Source organism: Schistocerca gregaria, chromosome X, assembly GCF_023897955.1.
Source record: "Schistocerca gregaria isolate iqSchGreg1 chromosome X, iqSchGreg1.2, whole genome shotgun sequence".
NCBI lineage: Eukaryota > Metazoa > Arthropoda > Insecta > Orthoptera > Acrididae > Schistocerca > Schistocerca gregaria.
Window position 1 is genome coordinate 638,947,854 of NC_064931.1, and position 26,794 is coordinate 638,974,647.

At 39.9% G+C, this 26,794-nt stretch overlaps 1 protein-coding gene across 3 annotated transcripts in view; it reads right to left on the minus strand.

Moving 5' to 3' along the window:
* LOC126298445 (oxysterol-binding protein-related protein 8) overlaps positions 1 to 26,794 on the minus strand; it is a 205,690-nt gene that overhangs the window by 70,739 nt on the left and 108,157 nt on the right. For all 3 annotated transcript variants that reach the window (XM_049989775.1, XM_049989774.1, XM_049989773.1), the window contains one exon: positions 263 to 440. In XM_049989775.1, the coding sequence (XP_049845732.1) occupies positions 263 to 440 (178 nt within the window). The remainder of the gene's footprint in view (positions 1 to 262; positions 441 to 26,794) is intronic.

The following is a 26,794-nucleotide window of genomic DNA, read 5'->3' on the forward strand; positions in this document are numbered from 1 at the left end:
AGTACAAAATCAGATCAGGCATTGAGGATGTACAAGACTCAAAGCTTTCATCAAATCCACAATAAATTAAAAGAAACATACCATATTGCTATACATATCATCAATAATAAAAGAGTGTTTCAAACAGATTATACAAAACAGCAGAACACTACTGCATAAGTAAATGAAATACTTAACACATTACATTTACTTGCATTTAGAAAGTAAAACAACACATCTTAATGAGATACATACCAAATAGACAAAATTATAATGGAAATACCTGTTCAGCAATATAAAAAGTCCGAGATGAATTTGGATGCTCCCAGTAACAGCGGAATGTTTCACCAAGGATTGGATTGTAAGGTTTCTTTAAGCCTTTTGGTTTTTTATAAAGACCCGACAGGTACCATTTTACAACACCCTTCATTCTGGTAAAGGCATCATCCTCCAGTACTGCCCTGAATAAATTGCAGCAGTTACTAATGATGCTTATTGATGAGAGACATTGATCATATGCACACACATGAGGGAGAGGGAGAGGATGGAGAAAGAGGAGGTGGAGGTGGAGGTGGAGGTGGAGGAGGAGGAGGAGGAGGGGGGTAGGGGGAAGGGTAGGGGGAGTGGGGAGGAAGGAGACAGGAGGAGGAAGGAAGGAAATGGCAGCTACCAACAGTTCTGCTTTTAAAAATTTACAAATTAAAGAATGAAACAATGATTCTGCCAATAAATGCGCTACGAGTAAAATTCTAAGAGACTAAGCTTAAGTTATCAAAGCATCCCACTGCTAAGGAATTAAAACAAATCAAACCGTCTATAAAATTAGTTGACTGTTCAAAAGACTATCAAAGTAGTACGAGGTGCATTCAAGTTCTAAGGCCTCCGATTTTTTTTCTCTGGACTGGAAAGAGACAGAAACATGCGCATTGTTTTAAAATGAGGCTGTGTTCATTGTCAATACGTCCCAGAGATGGCAGCACCTTATGGCAGATGGAATTTTACCGCCAGTGGCGAGAATGAGAACTGTTTTAAATACTTAAAATGGCGACGTTTTCCTTACTTGAACAGCGTGCAATCATTCGTTTTCTGAATTTGCGTGGTGTGAAACCAATTGAAATTCACTGACAGTTGAAGGAGACATGTGGTGATGGAGTTATGGATGTGTCGAAAGTGCGTTCGTGGGTGCGACAGTTTAATGAAGGCAGAACATCGTGTGACAACAAACCGAAACAACCTCAGGTTCGCACAAGCCGGTCTGACGACATGATCGAGAAATTGGAGAGAATTGTTTTGGGGGATCACCAAATGACTGTTGAACAGATCGCCTCCAGAGTTGGCATTTCTGTGGGTTCTGTGCACACAATCCTGCATGACAACCTGAAAATGCGAAAAGTGTCATCCAGGTGGGTGCCACGAATGCTGACGGACGACCACATGGCTGCCCGTGTGGCATGTTGCCAAGAAATGCTGACGCGCAACGACAGCATGAATGGGACTTTCTTTTCATCGGTTGTAGCAATGGATGAGACATGGATGCCATTTTTCAACCCAGAAGCAAAGTGCCAGTCAGCTCAATGGAAGCACACAGATTCACCACCACCAAAAAAATTTCGGGTAACCGCCAGTGCTGAAAAAATGATGGTGTCCATGTTCTGGGACAGCAAGGGCGTAATCCTTACCCATTGCGTTCCAAAGGGCACTACAGTAACAGGGGCATCCTACGAAAATGTTTTGAAGAACAAATTCCTTCCTGCACTGCAACAAAAACATCCGGGAAGGGCTGTGCGTGTACTGTTTCACCAAGACAAAGCACCTGCACATCGAGCGAACGTTATGCAACAGTTTCTTTGTGATAACAACTTTGAAGTGATTCCTCATGCTCCCTGCTCACCTGACCTGGCTCCTAGTGACTTTTGGCTTTTCAACAATGAAAGACACTCTCTGTGGCCGCACATTCACCAGCCGTGCTGCTATTGCCTCAGCGATTTTCCAGTGGTCAAAACAGACTCCTAAAGAAGCCTTCGCCACTGCCATGGAAACATGGTGCCAGCGTTGTGAAAAATGTGTACATCTGCAGGGCGATTACGTCGAGATGTAACGCTAGTTTCATCAATTTTGGGTGAGCAGTTAATTAGAAAAAAAAAATCGGAGGCCTTAGAACTTGAATGCACCTCGTAGTACCTGGAGCAATGTATCCGTAAAAACCCAACTTAATGCATTTATACAACTTTAATTAAAATGCGCAAGAAAATCTAACAGTATCTACAGCAGGGCCTTAGGCCGATATTACACTATCAAATTTCTTGTCAAAGATTTGATCAAAGATGTGATCAATATTCATCAAATATATTTGACAAAGACCTTTGATGTGCCGCTAAAAAGGGGAATTACACTGTCGTCATATTTTTCGTCAAAGTTCAAGATGGCTGACGACGACAACTTGTTATTAACCGCAGCAAGGAAACGTACCTGGGTGAAGCTGTGGGTTTTACGACGACACGATAAAAGCATTCAACAAAACTTGTTAAGTGAGCTTATAGTGGAGGGCATCAAATCGTACATCAATTACGTAAGAATGGATGAGCATGCATGTCTATATGTCCTCATATCACAAAGCACAACACTCACTTAAGAACTGCTATATCTGCAGAAGACAGGCTCATTGTAACAATCCGATTCCTTGCTACAGGAGAGGGTTAGGATAAGTTATGTCAGGTCTCCAATCTTCTTAATCTATTTTTGTATTCAGCATGCCTCATCAGATTCATACATCTCTATTAATTTTATAGCTGTCAGTACACACCAATTGTATTTACCGGCAATATTTATAAAAACACTACAGATGGTAGAACACTGCAGCGATGCTAGTACTCAACGTGGTAACATGTCACATTGCAGTGAACAGAAGACAAGTGACTTCTTTGATCAAATCTACAGCGAGGCCCTAGATTTGAGCAAACATTTGATGTCATTTGACAAAGTTTCCTACTACACCATCAAATTTCTTTGACAAAGATACTGGACAAAGAAATCTGTTAGTGTAATACCGGCCTTATTGCCTAATTTAGCTACCATTAGTACCGCCCAAGTTGTACTACCTACTTGGATTTGTCAGTAACTGCAAATCACACCACACCTGATTACAACATTCAACTTGTACTACAAAAGAACTGCACCCTGTATTGCTCTGATGATAACTAAGGTTTTCACATACTCCATGGCATCAAAATTGAGTGACTTTTAAAACCACCACTAGGGACTAATACAGATTGTAAGTAGGCAATATCACTAAGACTTGTAAATAAGTGAAAGCTATAGCAATCTTGAAATCAGATACAACAGGTGACATCACATAGAACTTTTGATGGGTCTCCATTCTGTGCCTCCCATTCAAGTTGGTTTGGGAAGATTGAAGCAACTAGTTTGAAACTGAAAATCAGAAGCAGTCTTTCCTCAAAGTTCATCAGGAGTGCAGTACTTGATAATGACACACTCCAGGGGCAAAATCCTATCAACTATTCTGTTTTTCATTTACTTTACACATGGGAACTCCATAGGACCAAACAGATGAGCATATCTACATGGTCATGGAATGAGTCACTACATGAAATTAACTTCAGAAAAGTTAACAACAGATACAATTTCCATGATTCATATACAGACAACATGCTGCCAAGTATATACTAGCATAAACAACAACAACATAACAAAGGAATTTGCTTATTTTTTTCCAGGAATTCCCTAATAGAATAGGAGGAGTGAGCCATGAGTGTTGCTGAAAACCACGACACTATTAGTATCATTCTGTTTAATGAACATGGGAGTGGGCCAAAGCAGTAAGATGTTGACAGTCAGGGGTCTGCAACATGACGAAGACCTATTGGAAAGTAAAAGTTATGGATCACTCAGAGCTCTAACAGACTTGCATAGTTTCTTGAGTGCAGCACTGTAATGACTGCGGTAAATTATTCCAACAGTTAAGAACTAATGATAATTATTTTATACACTTAGAGAGAGAGAGAGAGAGAGAGAGAGAGAGAGAGAGAGAGAGAGAGAACAATTCACTGCACATTACAAGATATCAACTTGAAAATAACATGCACGAAACATTAAAAAAAATTGTATGTTGCACTGAGGTGACAAAAGTCATTAGATAGTGACATGCATATGAACAGATGGCAGTAGTATCGTGTACAAAACGTATGAAAGAGCAGGGCATTAGTGGAACTCTTATTTGTACTCAGGTGATTCGTATGAAAAGGTTTCCGACACGATCATGGTTGCATGATGGGAGTTAACAGGCTTTGAACACAGAATTATAGGTGGAGCTAGACACAAGGGACATTCCATTTTGGATATAATATGGAATTCAATATTCCGCAACCCACAGTGTCAAGAGTGTGCCAAAAATAACAAATTTCAGGCATTACCTCCCACAACAGACAATGCAATGGCTGATGGCTTTCACTCAATGACAGAACAGTGGCATTTGTACAGAATTGTCAGTGCTAACAGACAAGCAACACTGTATGAGATAGCTACAGAAATCAACATAGGACATACAATGAACATATCCATTGGGACAGTGTGGCAAATTTGGCATTAATGGGCTATGGCAGCAGATGACTGATCCAAGTGCCTTTGCGAAGGCACCACATCGCTTGCAGTGCTCTCCTGAGCTCATTACCATATCGGTTGGACCAGAGACACGTGCACAAGCATGGCGTGGTCAGAGCAAATGATCTAGCCACACAGATCACCGGACATGAATCCCAACAAACATTTATAGCACATAATCAAGAGGTCAGTCATGCACAAAATCCTGCACTGACAACATTTTTTTAATTGTGGATGGCTAAAGAGGGAGCATTACTCGATATTTCTACTGGAGACTTCTAACAGCTGTGGTGCTTTCATCAGAAAATCACGGCCAAATCCTGAATAAGACTACGAACACCTGAGGCAGTGCATGCCACACCACTATAAATTAAATTAAATGGAAATACATAACAGTCTTGTGTAAAAGTCTGATGCAACCTAGTCTTTTTACAATGGCAGCATGATACTGTTAACGATTACAAGAAATGCTGTAATGTAACTCGAGTGATGGGGTGAACAGCAATTTACAGCTGTTTTCCGATGACACTGTGGCGTATGGGATGGTGTCTTCATTGAGTGACTGTAGGAGGATACAAGGTGACTTAGAATTTCTAGTTGGTTTGATGAATGGCTGCTTGCTCTAAATATACAAAAATATTGTTCGAGTGTCTGGGATCCTCATACTAAAAATGAGATGCGAGTTCCACTTTATCTGTTGGGAAGGCTCCAATGTCTCACGTCTGGAGCACTGAACGGCAGTTACCTCTAAATGTAGAAAATATAAGTTAATGGAGATGAGTAGGAAAAACAATACCATAAAGTTTGAATACAGCATTAGTACTGTGCTACTTGACACAGTCAGGTCAATTAAATATGTCGTCATAATGCTGCAAAGAGATACGGAATGAAACAAGCATGTAAGGACTGTAGATGGAAGGTGAATACTCAACTTCAGTTTACTGGGAGAGTTTTAGGTAAGTGTGGTTTATCTGTAAAAGAGACTGCATGTAAGACACTATGGCAACCCTTTATTGACTACTGCTGAAGTGTTTTGGATCTTCACGAGGGCGGATTAAAGGAAGACATCAAAGCAATTCCATTATAGGAAATTCCATTATAGATCTCCCCCTTTTCTAGGTCTTCGTTTGACACAAAGTGTCCAAGTATTTTGATTTATTTTGTTTCAGTCCACCTTGTTGGAGACACTTAAGAACAGCTCTCAATCTTTTACATGTTCATCAAATATCTCTGAAAACTCTATAATGTCATCTAAATAACAAAGACACATCGTCCACTTCAGGTGACTTAGAAGATTATCCATCCTCCGTTCAAAAGTTGCTGGTGCATTACACAAAGCAAACGGCATTACCTTAAACTTATACAGGCCCTCAGGGGTGATGAATGCAGTTTTCTCACGATCAGCCTTATCTACTTCGATTTGCCACTATCCTGAGTACATGTCCACGGTTGAGAAAAACTTAGCCCCATTCAGACAATCTAGTGTATCATTAATTTGTGGAGGGGGGTAAATGTCCTTTTTAGTTATCTTACTAAGCTTCCTGTAATCAACACAAAAGCGCCAACTGCCATCCTTCTTCCTGACGAGAACCACTTGTGACGACCTAAGGCCCTGTGAAGGCTGAATGCTGTCATTCTTATTGATTTTCTCTAACTCATTGCAAATTATTTGACATTCCATTGCTGACACACAGTATATTCTCTGGCTTATTGGTTGATGGTCTCTAGAGCTAATACAGTGCTTCACCGTTGATTTGTCTAATTTGCTCTTCACCTGTGGATTGAAGCATTCAAAGCACTCTTGAAGAATGGCAAGTAGCATCTTCTGTTGTTCCTTAGTGAGATCTGGTGATAGTAGAGATAGAAGATCTTGTCTCTTAGTGGTAGCATCAATTTCGCCCACAAACTTGGCACGGGAGGTTTCTATGATGCTCAGCTGTTCGGCAATTAAAGGTTCAGCATTTGCTACACACATGCGTCTTGGAAGGATCTGTTGTTCTCAGTGACAGTTAACTATCCACAATTCACTGAATCCATTCTTAAATGAGAAGACAGAGTCTGGGATGACGAAGTTATTTTTCAGTGGTATGCTTCTCTTACATTCCACTACAAGATCCATGGTTTAATACATGGCATGCATGATACATGACAGTTACCTTTCTAGCGCTGACTGCACGAATGATCACTTCATCCAGCACACATAGTCACCACAGTGACCACATCTATAATTGCCTGAGAAGCTTTCAAAAAGTCCCATCAGAGAATGATGTCATGACTACACTCTTGTAAGATGATGAATTCTAAGGGCTGCATATGGCTACTTATACCCAGACGAATGGCACACCTTCCTGTAGGTTTTACACATTTTCCATTAGTCACCTTCAGCAGAGATGTTTTGTTGTCGACGAATACGGTTTTCTGCAACTGGCAACAGTACTTCTCCAAAATGACTGAATAAGATGCTCCAGAGTCCGCAAGAGCTTGGACTGGTCAGCCATCTATGAGGATATCAACGTAGTTTCCTATCATTTTTGAAGTGATCAACTGTGGAGAATTTCTCTCTTCGGCAGCCTCACCTCCAAGGAAGGTTGCACCCTTTAGTTTTCCAGGTTGCGGTGGCTAGGTGATCGGCTGGAGCTTCTAAACGGCAATGGAGACCTTGATCTGTATGCTGGGGAGCATCCTTTCCAGCAGCTAGCTTGTGGCAATAGTCACCTACGTCGTCCTGCACCCACACTGTCTTGTTCATCTTCGTCATCCCAGAGTTTATATCAGCTAAGATCGGTCTGCTGTCTTCTGGTGTTGGCATCATCAAATATCTGTGGCTTTCTCAACAATAGCGCACCCTATGTCCTGGTCATCCACAGTGGAAACATACTGGTTGGTTATCCTGGGTCCTCCAGACGTCAGTCTTCCTTGGTGCCCAAACAGGTTCCTCATGTACCATTGTAGGAACGTAACTTCGCCTGGGTCTTGATTTTTTCGCAGTTTTAAAGCTAACTGCCTCCAGCCAGAGCACACATGGTATATATACAGTTACAGAACATTCCAGTACAATGATTCTTGACATTTATGGATACTTCTAGAATGTACTCTTACTGAACATGCAAATTAAAATTTTACAGTTCAGGTGAGTTTTGAACTCATCACCCTCCATGCAACAGTCTAGTATCATCAGCCTTTACTATCATTTTTTGATAGTAATCTCAGTTTATTTCCAAGAATTAGCAGCTTTCATTCGGTTAATACTAAGCAGAAATCTAATCTGCATTTGGATTGCACTTTTTTGACTCTTGTGCAGAAAGGTGTGCAGTATTCTGCTGCATCCACCTTCAATAAGCTACTACAAGAATTCCACAATCTTACCACTAATCCATGCACTTTAATCTCTGAACTGAAGAGTTTCCTTATGGGTCATTCTGTTGTGGTTGGCAGGAGAGCCAACCGTATGGTTAAAGGAGGCCGAAATGCACGCGTCTCAGCTCACGCAGGCTGGCGTGAGGTCTGGAACATGACAAGGGAATTAGAATTGAGAAAAATGGACGTAGCTGGTGGAATACTTAACTTTAATCCATTAATGACGAATGTCGCTCTTTATGGTACATGATTCACAATATCAATAGTATGGATACTGGCGCCTTGCTAGGTCGTAGCAAATAACGTAGCTGAAGGCTATGCTAACTACCGTCTCGGCAAATGAAAGCGTAGAAGTCAGTGAACCATCGCTAGCAAAGTCAGCTGTACAACTGGGGCGAGTGCTAGGAAGTCTCTCTAGACCTGCCATGTGGCGGCGCTTGATCTGCAATCACTGATAGTGGCGACACGTGGGTCCGACGTACACTAATGGACCACGGCCGATTTAAAGGCTACCACCTAGCAAGTGTGGTGTCTGGCGGTGACACCACACATTCCTATTCTGTCAAGGAGTTTTGTGAAAAATTAAGATAATTCCTGTGTTATACTACTGATTGCATTTACATAAACTTATAACTGGACTCATTTTGGGATTCATAAACTATTTTATTTTATCTGTTATTACTTTTCTGTTGTCATTTCAAGTACTGAAACAGTCTATGACCATGGAGTTTTGTTCCTCAATTTGGTTCTACGGAACTAGATGTGTGAAATAACAAAATAAAATAAATCCTGTGAAACAGCAAAATTTATTAGTTTAATTTAAAAAATACACATTCAGTCAAAATTTAGAGTACTACTCTAGGAAAACGCAGCACACAGCAACCTTTATGCACAACTGTCTTACAAATCATAAATTTGACAACAAACAAATTATGCCTGGATGTGGGAATTTCAGATCATTCCACATCTCTATTTTGCAAGTCTCCTTACTACAGTGCCAAATATAAGTGAACCCTACACAAGCAAAATTTACATAAGAAGGCACATCATCAAAGAAAACATGACCTTATTGAGTTCAACCTGGTCAATACAGCATTATTTATCAATCCCACCTGCAACAGCACCATCTGACCTCTTGGGGAGGTTCCCACAGTCAACAAACTCTAACCGATGGACATGGTCTGGAATGATTACCTTGCCCACTATGCTTCCACTAAACTGTGCTGAATGGAGAAGCACCCTTTGTAATGATCTCTGATCATCGAAGATTTTTACAGTCAAGATTAGTATCAAAGGTAATTTCATGTTGCAACATCACTCACAGGACAACAACTCCCTACCATCCTCAGTCGAATGGCCTCACATAATGCCTTAATAAGACACTGGCAGATATGTTCTTGATAAACACTGCTGGGAAAAAAATCCAATCTCCATGCATGAATAGAAAGCTCTGAAGCTCAAATGATGATACGCAATGAAAGCTGGCTAATGCTGGATGTACGTTCAGTCAGAATCCTTATGAAGACCTAACAGTTCGGAGAAAGGGTAGGTTAAATACAGTTGGTGATGGCGAATTTGTTGCTGTTAGTAGTATTTTATCCCACAGCAAAATTTAAGTAGATATGTTATGTGAGTTTGTATGGGTAGAAGTTATTTATGCTTGAGATCTGGAATAAATTAATAATTAGTTCCTTTTGCTGGCCCCTAACTCAGATGATACATTTGTTGAAAGGTTCAGAGAAAACATGAGAATCACCTCAATTAGGTAGTCAACTCAAACAGTTATATACACTCCTGGAAATGGAAAAAAGAACACACTGACACCGGTGTGTCAGACCCATCATACTTCCTCCGGACACTGCGAGAGGGCTGTACAAGCAATGATCACACGCACGCCACAGCGGACACACCAGGAACCGCGGTGTTGGCCGTCGAATGGCGCTAGCTGCGCAGCATTTGTGCACCGCCGCCGTCAGTGTCAGCCAGTTTGCCGTGGCATACGGAGCTCCATCACAGTCTTTAACACTGGTAGCATGCCGCGACAGCGTGGACGTGAACCGTATGTGCAGTTGACGGACTTTGAGTGAGGGCGTATAGTGGGCATGCGGGAGGCCGGGTGGTCGTACCGCCGAATTGCTCAACACGTGGGGCATGAGGTCTCCACAGTACATCGATGTTGTCGCCAGTGGTCGGCGGAAGGTGCACGTGCCCGTCGACCTGGGACCGGACCGCAGAGACGCACGGATGCACACCAAGACCGTAGGATCCTACGCAATGCCGTATTAGGGACACTGTTGCTCCTGGGGTATCGGCGAGGACCATTCGCAACTGTCTCCATGAAGCTGGGCTACGGTCCCGCACACCGTTAGGCCGTCTTCCGCTCACGCCCTAACATCGTGCAGCCCGCCTCCAGTGGTGTCGCGACAGGCGTGAATGGAGGGACGAATGGAGACGTGTCGTCTTCAGCGATGAGAGTCGCTTCTGCCTTGGTGCCAATGATGGTCGTATGCGTGTTTGGCGCCGTGCAGGTGAGCGCCACAATCAGGACTGCATACGACCGAGGCACACAGGGCCAACACCCGGCATCATGGTGTGGGGAGCGATCTCCTACACTGGCCGTACACCTCTGGTGATCGTCGAGGGGACACTGAATAGTGCACGGTACATCCAAACCGTCATCGAACCCATCGTTCTACCATTCCTAGACCGGCAAGGGAACTTGCTGTTCCAACAGGACAATGCACGTCCGCATGTATCCCGTGCCACCCAACGTGCTCTAGAAGGTGTAAGTCAACTACCCTGGCCAGCAAGATCTCCGGATCTGTCCCCCATTGAGCATGTTTGGGACTGGATGAAGTGTCGTCTCACGCGGTCTGCACGTCCAGCACGAACGCTTTTCCAACTGAGGCACCAGGTGGAAATGGCATGGCAAGCCGTTCCACAGGACTACATCCAGCATCTCTACGATCGTCTCCATGGGAGAATAGCAGCCTGCATTGCTGCGAAAGGTGGATATACACTGTACTAGTGCCGACATTGTGCATGCTCTGTTGCTTGTGTCTACGTGCCTGTGGTTCTGTCAGTGTGATCATGTGATTTATCTGACCCCAGGAATGTGTCAATAAAGTTTCCCGCTCCTGGGACAACGAATTCACGGTGTTCTTATTTCAATTTCCAGGAGTGTACTTCACTCTACCCTCAAAGGAAGGAAGGTTGGGTTTAACGTCCCATCAATATAGACATCATTAGTGACAGAGCACAAGCTCAGGATGCGTGAAGGATGGGGAATGAAATTGGTCGTTTCCTTTCAAAGGAACCATCCTAACATATGCTTGAAGTGATTTAGGGATATCACAGAAAACCTAAATCTGGATGCAGGACAAGAGTTTCAACTGCCGTCCTCCCGAATGCAAGTCTGGTGTGCTAACCACTGTGCCATCTCACTTGGTAATCTGCCCTCAATATGTTGGTGAAAATACATGTTCAAAGCCAGTGGTAAGTGTAGATCATCCGAAGTTGTATGAAATGCTTTTTCCGGAAATTATTTTGAGCGGTTAGTTCAAGTGCCCAGTAAAAGTGTAAATGGTTGTGAAAACTTGACCTCTTATCAACAAATTAGCTGAGTAAATAGGGACTAATGACCAAAAAGTTATTTTAGGGAGACTGAATACCACAACATTAAGACCCACCAAAAATAAAAATAAAAACACAATATATCTATTTAACACATCAGATAAAATTTTCCTGGTGCCTTCCTAAGAGACAGTCTCCATTCCTCCTAAATTAACTATGGAAGCATAGACCAGATGTAGTTTAGATTCAAAGAAATATTATCAATGGCTCTGAGCACTATGGGACTTAACAGCTATGTCATCAGTCCCCTAATAGTATCAACAGCAATTGAATAATTTATAGCAAATAAATTGATAAGAGACCCAACTGATGCCCCATGGTACACAAAACAAGTCAGAACACTATTGCAGAGGAAATGAAAAAGCATGCCAAATTTAAAAGATAGCAAAATCCCAAAGATTGCTGGAGTTTTACAGAAGCTTGATACTGAGCACAGATTTGAGCACAAAATCTGTCTCGAAACCTGGAAGAAAAGTCCATAAAGGTTCCGGTAATAAGTAAAGTACACCAGTGGCAAAGACATAGTCAATCCATTACTGCACAATATCAATGCTAATGTTACAGATGACAGTGCTGTAAAGCAGAGTTGCGAAACACAGTTTTCCAAAATTACTTCACCAAAGACACAGTAAACATTCCAGGATTAAAATCAAGAACAACTGCCAAGACAAGTAGCTTGGACATCAATATCCTCTGAGTAAAGAAGTAGCTTAAATCACTTAATAAAGGCAAGACGTCTGGTCCAGACTGTATACCAACCAAATTCCTTTCAGAGTATTCAGATATAATAGTTCCATACTTAGCACTCATACATAAAAATGCTCATACAATTAAAGATCTGAACCTGAGGACTGGAGCGTTGGACATTTCACACCAAAAATCAAGAAACTAAATAGGAATAAAATGCTAAATTACAGACCCATACCACTGACATCAGTTTGCAGTATGATTTTCGAACATATACTATGTTTGAACATTATGAATTGCCTCCAGGAAAATGATATATTGACATGTAGTCAACACAGATTCAGAAGACATAATTCTTGTGCGACACATCTAGCTCTTTATTCTCATGAAGTAATGAGCACTGTCAACAGGGGATCTAAAATTGATTCAATTTTTCTAGATTTCCAGGTGGCTTTTGACATCCTCACAAGCTGGCTATAATCAAATTGCGTGCCTATGGACTATCATCTTAGCTGATTGGATTCTTGATTTCCTGTCAGATAGGTCACTGTTCTTAATAACTGACAGAAAGTCATCTAGTAAAACAGAAGTGATACCTGGTGTTCACCAAGGAAGTGTTATATGCCCTCTGCTGTTCCTAATCTATAAAAATGATTTCAGAGACCATCTCTGCAGCCATCTTAGATTGATTGCAGATGCTGCTGCCATTTACTGTCTAGTAAAATCATCAGAAGATCAACACTAATTGCAAAATTATTTAGACATGATATCTATATGGTGCAAAAAGTGGAAATTGACTGTAAATAGAGAAATGTGTGATGTCATTTACATGAGTGCGGAAAGGTAGTCATTAAATTTTGGTTACAAAATGAACCACACACACCTAAAGGCAGTCAATTCAACTAAATGCCTAGGGATAACAATTACAAACAACTTAAACTGGAATGATCACATAGATAATGTTGTGGGGAAGGTGAACCAAAAATTACACATGGATGTTGCAACAAATCCATTAAAAAGATTGCCTACACTACACTTCTCTGCCCTCTGCTCGAGTATTGCTGTGTGGGATCCTTGCCAGATAGAATCAAGGAGAGACATAAAAAATGTTCAAAGAAGGGCAGCTCATTTTATAATATCATGAATTAAGGGAGTGAGTGCAATGGATATGTAAGTGAGATGGGGTGGCAGTCATTAAAACAAAGGTGGTTTTTGTTGCAGCAAGATCTTTTCACAAAACTTCAATCACCAGCTTTCTCCAGCTAATGCAAAAATATTTTGTTGACAGCCATCTATATATGAAGGAATGACCATCATAATAAAAATAAATCAGAGTTTGCACAGAAAGACTTAAGTGTTTGTTTTTCTTGCGCACTGTTCAAGAGTGAAACAGAAGAGAAATAGTATGAAAACAGTCTTATGAAACCTTTGTCAGGCACTTAGTTGTGAATTGCAGGGTAATCGTGTAGATGTAGATAATGTTGAACAGAGAGATGGGGGATACAATACCACTTGTCGTAACATTTTCATACAATACAGTGAAGCAAGACACTGCAAGCTTCACACCGCCGTCCTGCTCCTCATTTGCGAGGCCGAAACAACAATGTATACACTGTTCCTGTCCCAACTGGACTATACTCACGATGACTATGTGAAACATCTCATCACCACGACAAAAGAAGGAAGACAGCTGAATCGCATATGGACTTTGGATGCATGGGAGGAGGAGGACCACGACGACAACTGAGAGCACTACAATCTCATGCACTAGCCACTGAGATACAGCCCACAGGACTGAATTTTTATACCTTTGGAGAAAGTAGGACTATGATAAAAGTTACTAAAGCACTACTTAGGACTGTATCATATCCTTTGTTGGACATCGAATGCAAAATCTATGACCATGACCCTTCACGAAGAAGAAAGAAGCACAGAGACATCACCCAGGTCCTCTGTATGGAGCCCTATTACAGTCCAGGAGACTCAGATTGAAGATGGGGGGGGGGGGGGGGGGGGTTCGAGGAAACTGAAGATCCACTCTATGATCACGAAGATCTGACGGGAGGGGATACCTTTGACGCTCATCATGGTGAAAGGATGTAACAATGTGACCAGAATGAGAGTATCTGCCAAAACCACCATACAAAGGCCCACTGGCATACCTAGATCCAGTTTGCTGTAGTTGACTCCAGTGAGAACTTCTGCAACAGCAGGTCACTGTTTCAACAGGAGAGGGAGCAATTCCACAGCCTACAGCATATGCAATGTGGTGTAGTGGTTAGCATTGCTGTTTAATGTGTTCAATGTCACCTGTTCTAACCCGACCACCAGGAATTATTTGTTAGTTAGTATTTATAATTTCTGGATTTCTTGAAATATCTCTTGTTTGTATATTCTGGAATATTCAATGTCTGTATAAATACCAGCATTCTGGAATATTAAATGTTTGTATAGCTGCACACTCCCTCCAAGAGTTCATTTCTGTTCTTCCTGTACATAATAAATGTGCTTTCTATCTAAGTGTTGTACTTCACTGATGACCCCACCTTCAGATCTGGACTTGACTTTAGTTTTGACATGACAATACTGATTCAAGACTAAGTCCTTAAACACCATCTACTTAATAGTAAGCTGCTCTTTTGCATCTATAAGCACTTTATAACCTCTCTGAGCATACAGAAAACAAAATGAGGGAACAAGAGCAGTTTTTGCAAAAAGCAACAAAGACAAACATCAAAAGATATTTGAAAAAAAAAAAAAAAAAATTGGATAAGCAGGTGGTCATGTCAGATCTAAAATAGATGCTAACATATTTCATTTTAGCAATGAACATATGCAAGAATAGTGGCTCCAATATTGTGAAGCTTTGCAAGAGTTAGCACCTGTTGCACAGCAGGTTAAAAGCAAAATGTAGAACTGTGGACAGGCAGTAGAAAATTAGCTTGGCTACTTTAAGGACTATTTGCAATTCCTTTGATATCTATAAGAACTATTACAGTGTAATTATGTATGTAATAGGCTTATGTACTCTTTTGTCTATTTTTATGTGCCCAATATTTTGTAAATATAACAATGGAAAGTCCAGCATGAAATAAGAACAATATGGAAACCGCAGATTGCGTCACTAGATACACAAGGCAGCGAGTCACAGATAGGCACAATGAAATAGAATGTTAGAAATATTTCAGATTTTGTACATAGTCCTTTTTCAGAAGCAGGAAATCATAATCATTCAAATCTCATATGTCTGCTGTATCCAGGTGTTGACAACAGACTGTGACTGCTTCTCATGTGAACAGCGATCTAGGCAAGGATAAGCAAGCTGTGTCACGCAGGGAGGAGAAAGGATAGCATGACAAGGGTGGGGAAGTTGCTAGTGCAGGCTATGGGAGCATGTAGAGACATGGTGCAGACAGGATAAGGCCACTCAATGCAGTATTAGGAATCACATTTAAAGGATTTTTTTTTTTTTCGTCGTGCTTGTCTGTGACTCAACAGCTCCCTTATATGGTGAGGTGAAATCTATCCTTTCCATACTACTGTTGTTTTGTAAATGTAAACATTTCCTGGTAGATGACTGAGCCATCACATCAGAATTAACATTTATTTTACCAAACATGATTCTACATTACAAGACACTAAAGATATAAAGATAAGAATTCCTTATCGGAACACACTGTGAATGTTAGGGAACCCTTTCCCTCTAATATGAGAAGATCTTGTAACAGTGTCATTTGTTACCAAAATGGAGATGTATCTACTAAGACTTCAACACTAATCTGTAACTACTACTCTGCAACTAAAGGACAACTGAACTACCAATCCACTTTACAATAATATTTTCAACGAACAGTTATTTCAGATGTCTCTTTAAAAAACTTAAAATTCTCCAGTACAATCAGCACCTCTTTACTGCACGAGTTGCTTGGAAATCAATTTCTGTTTAATCAAGATGAACTTGAGAAAAGTCTTCCCACACACATTGTGACGCAGCACCTTTACAGTGTGCCTATAGCAGTTAACGACAGCAACTAGCCACTCAAGTGCAAGCGTAACTAATGTGCTCTTGCACTCCAGCTAACAATGTCACTATCATACAGATAATGAAATCCTAAACAGTCCAAGCAAAGTATTTTGTAAACAAAATTTGCTCTTCTGTGAATATTCTTGCCTTTATTATTTATTGCTGATTTAACATGTGCAATTATTCTGGGTGGCTACTAAGACATAAAAAGAAAAACACAGCTGAGAATTCCAGGTATCTCCTGATAAATGAACAGTGGAGAGAATGGGGGAGGGAGGTTCAGCATCAGTAATTTATATGGAATAATAGTCTACAATTACCACACTTTAAAATATGAAGTATTTTGAAATTTGTAGTTTATAAAGCTCAATAAAATTAAATTCTAATGCTAGATTAAAAACATAGAATTCCGTAAGATTTCTCTGATTTTTCCAGGTAAAATGTAATTCCCTGAGAATTCTAGGTTTTCCAGATGAATTGCCACTCTGTTATTAGTGTGAATGAAGGTGTGGATGCAAAGGAATATGATAAATGAATATTGTTGTGTCTGTTAATGGAGAATATATATTAGTGTAAGAACTGTATCTAGACAGCATGAATGAGCAATATGTACCAGGGAAATTTTTGAAAGCGCAATTCACCAGTTTATGGTACTGGGGAAACAAGTAACATATTCAGATAACTCAATTAGGTAAAGAGAGGAGTAGAATGAAATTTTCATTCTGCAGCAGAGTGTGTGCTGATATGAAACTTCCTGGTTGATTAAAACTGTGTGCTGGACTGAGACTTGAACTTAGGAATGTTGCCTTTCAGGGGCAAGTGCTCTCCCAACTGAGTTACCCAAACACAACTCACAACCCGCCCTCACAGCTTTAACTTTGCCACTACCTCCTCTCCTACCTTCCAAACTTCACAGAAGCTCTCCTGCGAACCTTGCAGAACTAGCACAGCTGGAAGAAAGGATATTGTTGAGGCATGGCTTAACCACAGCCTGGGGGATGTTTCCAGAATGAAAGTGGCCCCTAGCATAAGGGCTACCCAAAACATTTGGCCCTATCTTTCTATCACCAATGGAACCTGAGGTTCTTACACATGACATTTTGGAACATAATAGGTAGCACATCCTGTTGCACACTTACCAGTCTCTCATTTAGTATCACCATAATCCTAAAACTGGAAAAAATTTACTGTCGTTATTACGTATGTGTAGTGATACTGGTTCTATTACAGCTTCTCCAGTAGTAAAAACATTATTTGTTTTCTAACAGCAAGTCTTAAGTGCTGAAGAAGACAAGAAGAAGATGACTTATGAAGGTAATTGAATAGTTTTCTGTATGCAAAACAAAATTGTGCCGCCACACATTGTTTGTATAAAGTGAATCCATGATCAAGAATAATTCTGGAAGAGGACAGTATAGGACAGTGAGTTAGTGACAGTGCAATGCAGTACAAGGGAAAGTGAAACTGGAGATTGATACCATGAGAACTGGATATTTAATATGAGAAGTGGATGGCAAACATTCACATGATGGAAGGCACAGTGTATAATCATACAAGGCGGCGGAAAGTGTTGCAGTTAGCACCCAGTGGAGCAGAGCAGCACTAACAACTTACAGAATGATTGGCAGCCCTCAAACTTACATAGCTGAAGTTGGAGATCAGACCACGGTAGACAACGGGAGATGAGTTATGTGTATCTTTGTTTTTGTGTGCTTGCATTAAAAGACTTGCAATGATGGAAAAGAGTGACAGTTCTGTAATTGATAGAGAAGGGGATGAAGTTCTGATTAAAGTGATTGCTAGTGGAACAAGCACTCACGAGCAAAGCCAAATAGGTGATTCAGTAAATAATGATGTTTCAGCTTATGATGTGCCTCAGTGCTCTCCATTTGTGGATGTGGAACTGGAACAAAATGTCTTGACAAATGTAACTAAGGGAGATAGTTTGAACTTTGACAGTCATCCTTTCGACGATTTTAGTGATAATACTCTTGACAATAGTCAGTTGCATGATTTTAATTATTCTGATTCTGCTTATGTTAGTCAGGGTAATGTAAATGAACAGGAATTTGTACAAGAAGAGACCAAACTTGGCTTGATGCCTGTGAGAAGGAGAGAGAACATGAAGCAATATCTGAAGAAACTGAATTGGAAAGTGTGCAGGAGATGTTGGTTGCAATGGTGGGCACTATGGAAAACAATTTTGTAGTTGTGAACAACTGTGAATAAAAATTTCACTGATAAAAATATGGAGCAACAACAATGTAGTGAGTTTAAACAACAGACTGATGATCTTGATAAGAAGACTGACCAACAGTCTACCAGTATTAACAGTTTGGCTGATGAGTTTAAGAAGTTTATATCTGAAATTAATGTAAAATTGGAATGCCAGGCAGCTGATTGAGAAAATGTGGAAGCAAGATATGCTTTTTTAATGCTAAGGTTGACAAACGAATTTCTTGAGTTGAGAATAAATGTAGGCAGCCCTCCAAAAAATGTTAAAAGTCAATTAACTGAGAGTGTTAAAAAGATCACTGTTGGAAGCAAACAAAGAATGCAGTAGGTTAAAGAGGATGTACATCAAACTGTGCAGGAAGTTGCCACTGTAGAACTCGTTTGTGAAAATTATCATAAAGCTTTGGATAGTAAAATTAATGCTGAGAGTGCAAACTGTTTGAGACCTGTGAATGCTGTAGCTGGTCATGTCAAAGTGATAGAAACTAATGTAAATCAGATAGATAACCAGGTTGTAATGTGCAAACTAAATTTGATGAACAACAACAACAGACTGTCTAAAGTAGAGCGTAACATGAGAATTGATACTCCAAGTGATGGTTGTAAGATAGTGATGGAATTATGTGAAATTGCTTGTATTACAAATAGTCAATTTTTATGTTTTGATTCGTCAGAAAATGTGCATCCAAAAGAATTTTGGAATAATTTTGAAAATTTTTGACTAGTTTGTGGACTGATTGACAAAAGATTGCTCTTGTTATATCAAAATTCTTAGGCGATGCTAGAACACGGGGTGTGACAGTTACTGGGGGCAGGATATATGTTACAACAACTTTAAGGAAACATTTTTCGAAGAATATTGGGGTAAATAGAAACAGATGGAATTACAGAACAGTTTCTGGGCAGGTGAAAACTTTAAAAGGAAAGAGTAAAAAGATTTGCCTTTACTAATTTATCATATTTAACCATTAAGTTAAAGGTCAGAACAGACAATCATGGGTTTACATTGGCAGATGCCCATCAATTAGCACAACAAAATAACTGTTGCTTCCAGATGACATTTCAACTATATAAATGACTTGGAAAGGCTAGAAAAGTTAATGCAGGAAGATGAGCTATCACACTAAAACTATAAGCACCAGGGAAATGGGGAAAACCATCAAAATGTAAATGTAAACAGCATGAGCATGTTCCATACTGATAATAGGAGAGGAGCAGAGAGGTGGTGCCATGTTATAACAAACAGATCAATTAACAGAGAGCAATGATTTGAGATATAGACAACAGGTGAGGGTATAAGTAGGAAATGAGGTAGAATCACTGAGTATGGGCAACTAGATTCTGTTTGTGAAGTGGGTAGCATTTGCAGAATAGGTAATGGTAATTTGAACCCGCTAGCAGTGCCCTTTGTGTATTAGAACAACAACAACAACAAAAAGTACCAGAATTTCAAAGTACTGACTGACAAGAGGGATACAACTGAGTTTAATGAAGTCCAAATATACATGTTTAATGGTGGCTTGGAGGAATTTTTGAATAAGATTGGACGAAGGAACCACCCCAGCACAGATGAATTGGTCAAAGGTTTAAGTGTAAATGATGAAGCATCTGATAAATGGAAAAGTGTTCACATTGAAATAGATGAGGAATCTTGTTAGGAAAAAGACAAGGACACAGATAATTAAGGATTGTAGGAACTACGTGAGGAAAGGGTGAATGAAATACTGGAAGCAGCTCAAGTACACTTACATGTAATAACTGAAGATGTGCGGGCATATGACCACAATGGGGGTCAGTAAATTAATGGAAAAGTGGAGGAGGATGAAGAGGATGTGTATGAGGTGTTACTCAAAGACAGACGACTGTGAAAAGAGAGGAGGTTGGTTGGAACAAGTGTTTCAATATATCACAAGTGGACAGATTGGCAAATGACAATGGGGTGAACAGTGAAAGCAATCCTGCAAATAATGTGTAATTTCTACATACGAGGAAGGTTCTGACAGACAGGAAATTTTACACAATTTTTTGGAAGAAAATGAAGTCAGTAATAGTGGGAGAAGAGGCGAGAGAAGTCAATAATTAATCTGAGGGTACAAGGTGAAAAAGAGCACTGTTTAACTGATAGTGGCAATGACCTTTGTGCGGTTAGCCACAAGTGGTTAGATGTGTTAGTGGATAACGAACAATTACACCAATAATGCTTATGATGGGTATTCAAATAATCATTGCCACTTGAAAGGTAAGGGATCCTGTTCAGTATCAAGCGATGTCACCTACTAACATAAATTGTACCTAGTTGTATAATCCTGAGCTTGAGCAATGAAATGTTAATTGTGGTAGATTTTTTTAATAAATGCGTATCATTTTTCTAAAGAAAAGAAACTGACGAGTGAGGAGAGAGAGAATATTTCTATAAGATATTGCAGGAACAAAGACGAATTGGAAGGATATAATGAGTACGTCAAATGAGTGAGGGTGGATCCGGAGAAATTGCTACTGGTAAAAAACAAAATAGTTACAAATAATAATAATCATCATCATCATCATCATCATCATCGTCATCATTTAAGACTGATTATGCCTTTCAGTGTTCAGTCTGGAGCATAGCCCCCTTATCAAATCCCTCCATGATCCCCTATTCAGTGCTAACATTGGTGCCTCTTCTGATGTTAAACCTATTACTTCAAAATCATTCTTAACCGAATCCAGGTACCTTCTCCTTGGTCTGCCCTGACTCCTCCTACCCTCTACTGCTGAACCCATGAGTCTCTTGGGTAACCGTGCTTCTCCCATGCGTGTAACATGACCCCACCATCTAAGCCTGTTCGCCCTGACTGCTACATCTATAGAGTTCATTCCCAGTTTTTCTTTGATTTCCTCATTGTGGACACCCTCCTGCCATTGTTCCCATCTACTAGTACCTGCAATCATCCTAGCTACTTTTATATCCATAACCTCAACCTTGTTGATAAGGTAACCTGAATCTACCCAGCTTTCGCTCCCATACAACAAAGTTGGTCAAAAGATTGAGCAGTGCACAGGTAACTTAGTCTTGGTACTGAATTCTTTCTTGCAGAAGAGAGCGGGTCGTAGCTGAGTGCTCACTGCATTAGCTTTGCTACACCTCGCTTCCAGTTCTTTCACTATGTTGCCATCCTGTGAGAATATGCATCCTAAGTACTTGAAACCGTCCACCTATTCTAACTTTGTTCCTCCTATTTGGCACTCAATCCGTTTATATCTCTTTCCTACTGACATTACTTTCGTTTTGGAGATGCTAATTTTCATACCATAGTCCTTACATTTCTGATCTAGCTCTGAAATATTACTTTGCAAACTTTAAATCGAATCTGCCATCACAACTAAGTCATCCGCATATGCAAGACTGCTTATTTTGTGTTCACATATCTTAATCTCACTCAGCCAGTCTATTGTTTTCAACATATGATCCATAAATAATATGAACAATAGTGGAGACAGGTTGCAGCCTTGTCTTAGCCCTGAAACTACTCTGAACCATGAACTCAATTTACCGTCAACTCTAACTGCTGCCTGACTATCCATGTAAAGACCTTTAATTGCTTGCAAAAGTTTGCCTCTTATTCCATACTCTCGTAGAACAGACAATAACTTCCTCCTAGGAACCCTGTCATATGCCTTTTCTAGATCTATAAAGCATAGATACAATTCCCTGTTCCACTCATAACACTTCTCCATTATTTGCTGTAAGCTAAAGATCTGGTCCTGACAACCTCTAGGAGGCCTAAACCCACACTGATTTTCATCCAATTGGTCCTCAACTAATACTCGCACTTTCCTTTCAACAATACCTGAGAAGATTTTACCCACAACGCTGATTAAAGAGATACCTCTGTAGTTGTTACAATCTTTTCTGTTTCCGTGTTTAAAGATTGGTGAGATTACTGCTTTTGTCCAGTCTAATGGAACCTGTCCCGACTCCCAGGCCATTTCAATTATCCTATGTAGCCATTTAAGACCTGACATTCCACTGTATTTGATGAGTTCCGACTTAATTTCATCCACCCCAGCTGCTTTATTGCATTGCAATCGACTGACCATTTTCTCCACTTCCTCAAATGTGACGCTATTTCCATCGTCATTCCTATCCCATTCTACCTCAAAATCTGAAACATTTCTGATCGTATTTTCACCTATGTTCAGCAACTCATCAAAATATTCCCTCCATCTGCCCAAGGCATCTACAGGATTCAGCAGTTTTCCTGAGCTGTCCAAAATACTTGTCATTTCCTTCTTACCTCCCTTTCGAAGACTGCTAATCACACTCCAGAATATTTTTCCGGCAGCTTGACCCATAGTCTCCAAGCTGTTTCTAAAGTCTTCCCAAGATTTCTTCTTGGATGCTGCAATTATCTGTTTGGCTTTGTTTCTTTCATCAACATAGCTTTCTCTGTCTACCTGAGTTCTAGTATGTAGCCATTTTTGATACGCCTTCTTTTTCCTTTTACAGACTGCCTTGACTGTGTCATTCCACCAAGCTGTTTGCTTCATCCTACTTTTACACACTACTGTTCCAAGACATTCTTTAGCCACTTCTAGTACTGTGTCCCTGTACCTTGCCCATTCCTTTTCCAATGACTGTAACTGACTACATTCAACTAACTGGAACCTTTCTGAGATCGCTGTTATGTACTTGTGCCTGATTTCCTTATCCTGAACTTTCTCCACTCTTATCCTCCTACATATGGACCTGACCTCCAGCACTTTCGGCCTCACAATCCCAATTTCACTGCAGATTAAATAATGATCAGTGTCATCAAAGAATCACCTGAATACACGTGTGTGCCTCACAGCCTTCCTGAATTCCTGATCTGTTATTATATAGTCAATGACAGATCTGGTTCCCCTGCCTTCCCAAGTATACCGGTGAATATTCTTATGTTTAAAAAAGGAGTTTGTGAATACTAAGCCCATACTGGCACAGAAATCCAAGAGTTGTTTCCCGTTCCTGTTGGCCTCCATATCCTCTCCAAATTTTGTTACAAAACAAAATAGAGAAAAATGTGGAAGAAATTAGATGAAAACAAAAGAAAGAGTTAAAAAGAGGTTTTGTTTAAACATGAAAACGGTTTCTCAAATCAGCCGGGTTTGGTAAGAGACTATGAATGTTATTTGACTGTTACAGAACATGTATAGTTTGTCAAAAAAAACCTACACATTGCTTATCATCATATGGAAGCTATTAGGGACTTAATTCAAAATATGCTCAAGTGGCGGATCTTCGAGAAAGCCCTAAGTGTATATAATAATCCTTTAACTGTGGTGACTAAAAAAGAAGTATCTGTGAAGTTGACGTTAGACACTAGGGCAGTAAATATGCTGGTTTTACCAGAAAGTGATCGACATGGAAGCAATGATGAATTGTTACAACTATTTAAGGAAGCAAAGTTCTTTACATCAACTGACACTACATGTGACTACTGGAACCCACAATTAGATAAATTCAGGAAGTACGCAGTTTTTGAGTTTAATGTTATCAGTACAAAGTTGTACCTTTTGGACTAAATATAAGTGTTTGTGCTATTGTATGAGCTATTTTACAGATCTTGGGTGATGAATTACAAAGGCAAATAACAGTATATGTTGCTAATTTTTTGATCCATGTTAACTTGGGAAGAACATTACACGTTTCTAAAGATGGTATTGCAATCAATTGATATAGGGAACGAAATTAAAATGAACTCCATTTGTAAAAAGGGAATTGAAATTCTTAGCACATCATATATATCATTAGTGGGAAAGGAATTCTTCCAGGTCCAGGAAAAATGAAAATGGAAGCTATTACAGAATACATAGCTCCTACTGATAGAAAGAAGCTACAAGGTATGTTTGATTTATTTGATTTCTACGGCACATGTGTACCAGGACATTTATTTAATGCTCCATGCTTAAGGAATCCATTAAAGAAAGATGTACCTCATAAATGGACAGTGGAATGTCAAAAGGCATTTGAGGAGCTTAAAGAAGCTTTGTGTAACAGTAAAGTACTACATCAACGTGACTTTGCTAAGCCATTTTGTTTCACGGCAGATGCGTAGGGGTATGGGACTATTGCAGAATTGTAACAATTGGCTAAAGGAGACAAAAAGACACACAAAACTGTAGCCTTTGTTAGTAGATTTTTACAACAGTCCAAGAGAAATTATTGCATTTCAGAGCAGGAGGCATTGCCTATAATTTTTGTCTTACAGAAATTTGAGCAATGCTTATTGCAACACAAAGTGATTGTTTACAGTGATCATTGGGCATTGACACTCTTGCAAACATGTAAACTTTAACATCCTAGATTAATAAAGTGGACTTGTCTGTGCCCAGTAGCTGAATGGTCAGCGTGACGGATTGTCAATCCTGTGGGCCTGGGTTCAATTCCCAGCTGAGTCAGAGAATTTTCTCTGTCCAGGGACTGGGTCGTGTGCTGCTATCATCATCATCATCATCATCATCATCATCGACTGCAGGTCGCCGAAGTTGCGTCAAATTGAAAGACTGGCACCTGGCGAACGATCTGCCCGATGACGGGAGGGGGCTAGCCATACGATTACATAAATAAAATAAAGTGGGCTTTATATCTGCAACAATAGAGTATTAAGGGTCTGAAAATGTAGGAGGTGGATACTTTATCATGGAGCATAGAGTATGACGGTCAAAATGTAAACCAACTGCTGTGTAATGGAGGGGCGCACAATTTGCTACAATGATACAAATAGGTGAGGAAGGTAAGTTGGAAAGGATTTGCAAAGAATTACAGTGGGAGCAAAATCAGGATGACAATCTTAAATTGGTTAAAAATTATTTAGGTTATCCTGTGTATCCCAAAGGAGCTTATTATTATCAGGTACACAAAGGCATTTTGTTCAGAAGGAGAAAGAAAACCCAAAAGTAATGGACTCTTTGCTTTTCAAACCAGCATGTGGGTTTATTTCTTGAGTATGCACATAAAAAATATGGACACTATGGAGCAACATGTAGTATTGCGTGAAATAAAGAGTAGAAGCATGCGACTGGCGCCATACAATTAGAGCTAACAGTAACACAAGGTCAAAGAAACATGAAGAACCACAAAATAGACTTGATTTGGACACTGTCGATCTTTTTGGGCCATTGCCTGTATCTATAGGGGGATGTGAATACGTTTCTGTGCTGGTAGATGGATTTACAAAATGGGTGAAATTTTAGTCTACTAAAAAGCTAAATGCAAACGTACTGGTGAACAAACTGCTGAAAGGTTTCTTTGTTACAATAGGTGTACCAAAAACCATATTGTCACACAATAGTCCATAGTTTGTCTCCCAAAAGTTTAAAAAATGTTTAGAAAGCAGAAATATTGAATATATTATTATTGCAGCATTTTCTCCCCAAGGTAATATGCATGAGTGAATTATGTAAGAACTTAATGGATTATGTTGTACATATTGCTTTAAGAAACATACTGCATGGCACAATTTTTTGAAGTATTCAACCATTTGAAGCAAGAGGCAACAGGTTTTGCTCCACATGAGTTAATGTGTGCAATCAGACCTAGTAATCTGTTGTCTGATCCGGTGGAATTTCCAGCTACTGTTGATGTGACTCAAGCTCAAAAAGAGAAAACACCAAATGAAAATATTAAGAAAAAGGCATTAGAAAGAATGAGATGGCACGATGCAAGGGTGCCTGCAACAAGTTTTCAGATCGGAGACCCAGTCTTGTTCAAAACAAGAGATAAATCAAAAAGAATAATATCACAAAGGAAAAATGTTACTGATTAGCACATGGATTCATTCATGGTGATTCAGAAACCACATCCAATTGCCTCAAGGTTGGGATGCTGCAAACCAGGAAAGCCATTAGGATCAAGCAATATTGAAGACTTGAAGAGAGATGCACATCAAGAATAGGAGCTGGGCATAAAGACCTCTGAGGACATTGCACTCTTCACAATGCCAGATGACTGATAATCACCGGGCACTTGAGTTATTGGCAATTCTATTTATTTTTTGTTTCATATTGTCAATCTTCATTTTCTGTCATCCTGAACTATAACTATCATCTTTAATCTTCTTCTCTATCTAGAGAAATGTAGAATTATTGGGGAGTACTGACATGCTGAAGTTAGCTATTGAGAATACAATACATATTTAGAGCAAAGAGAGAGTATCAAGTGGTTTGGAAGGTAACAAATAACAAATGTAGTGAATTAAAAAAAGGGTTTAATGTTGGAATATGTTGACTTGTTACAGTGAG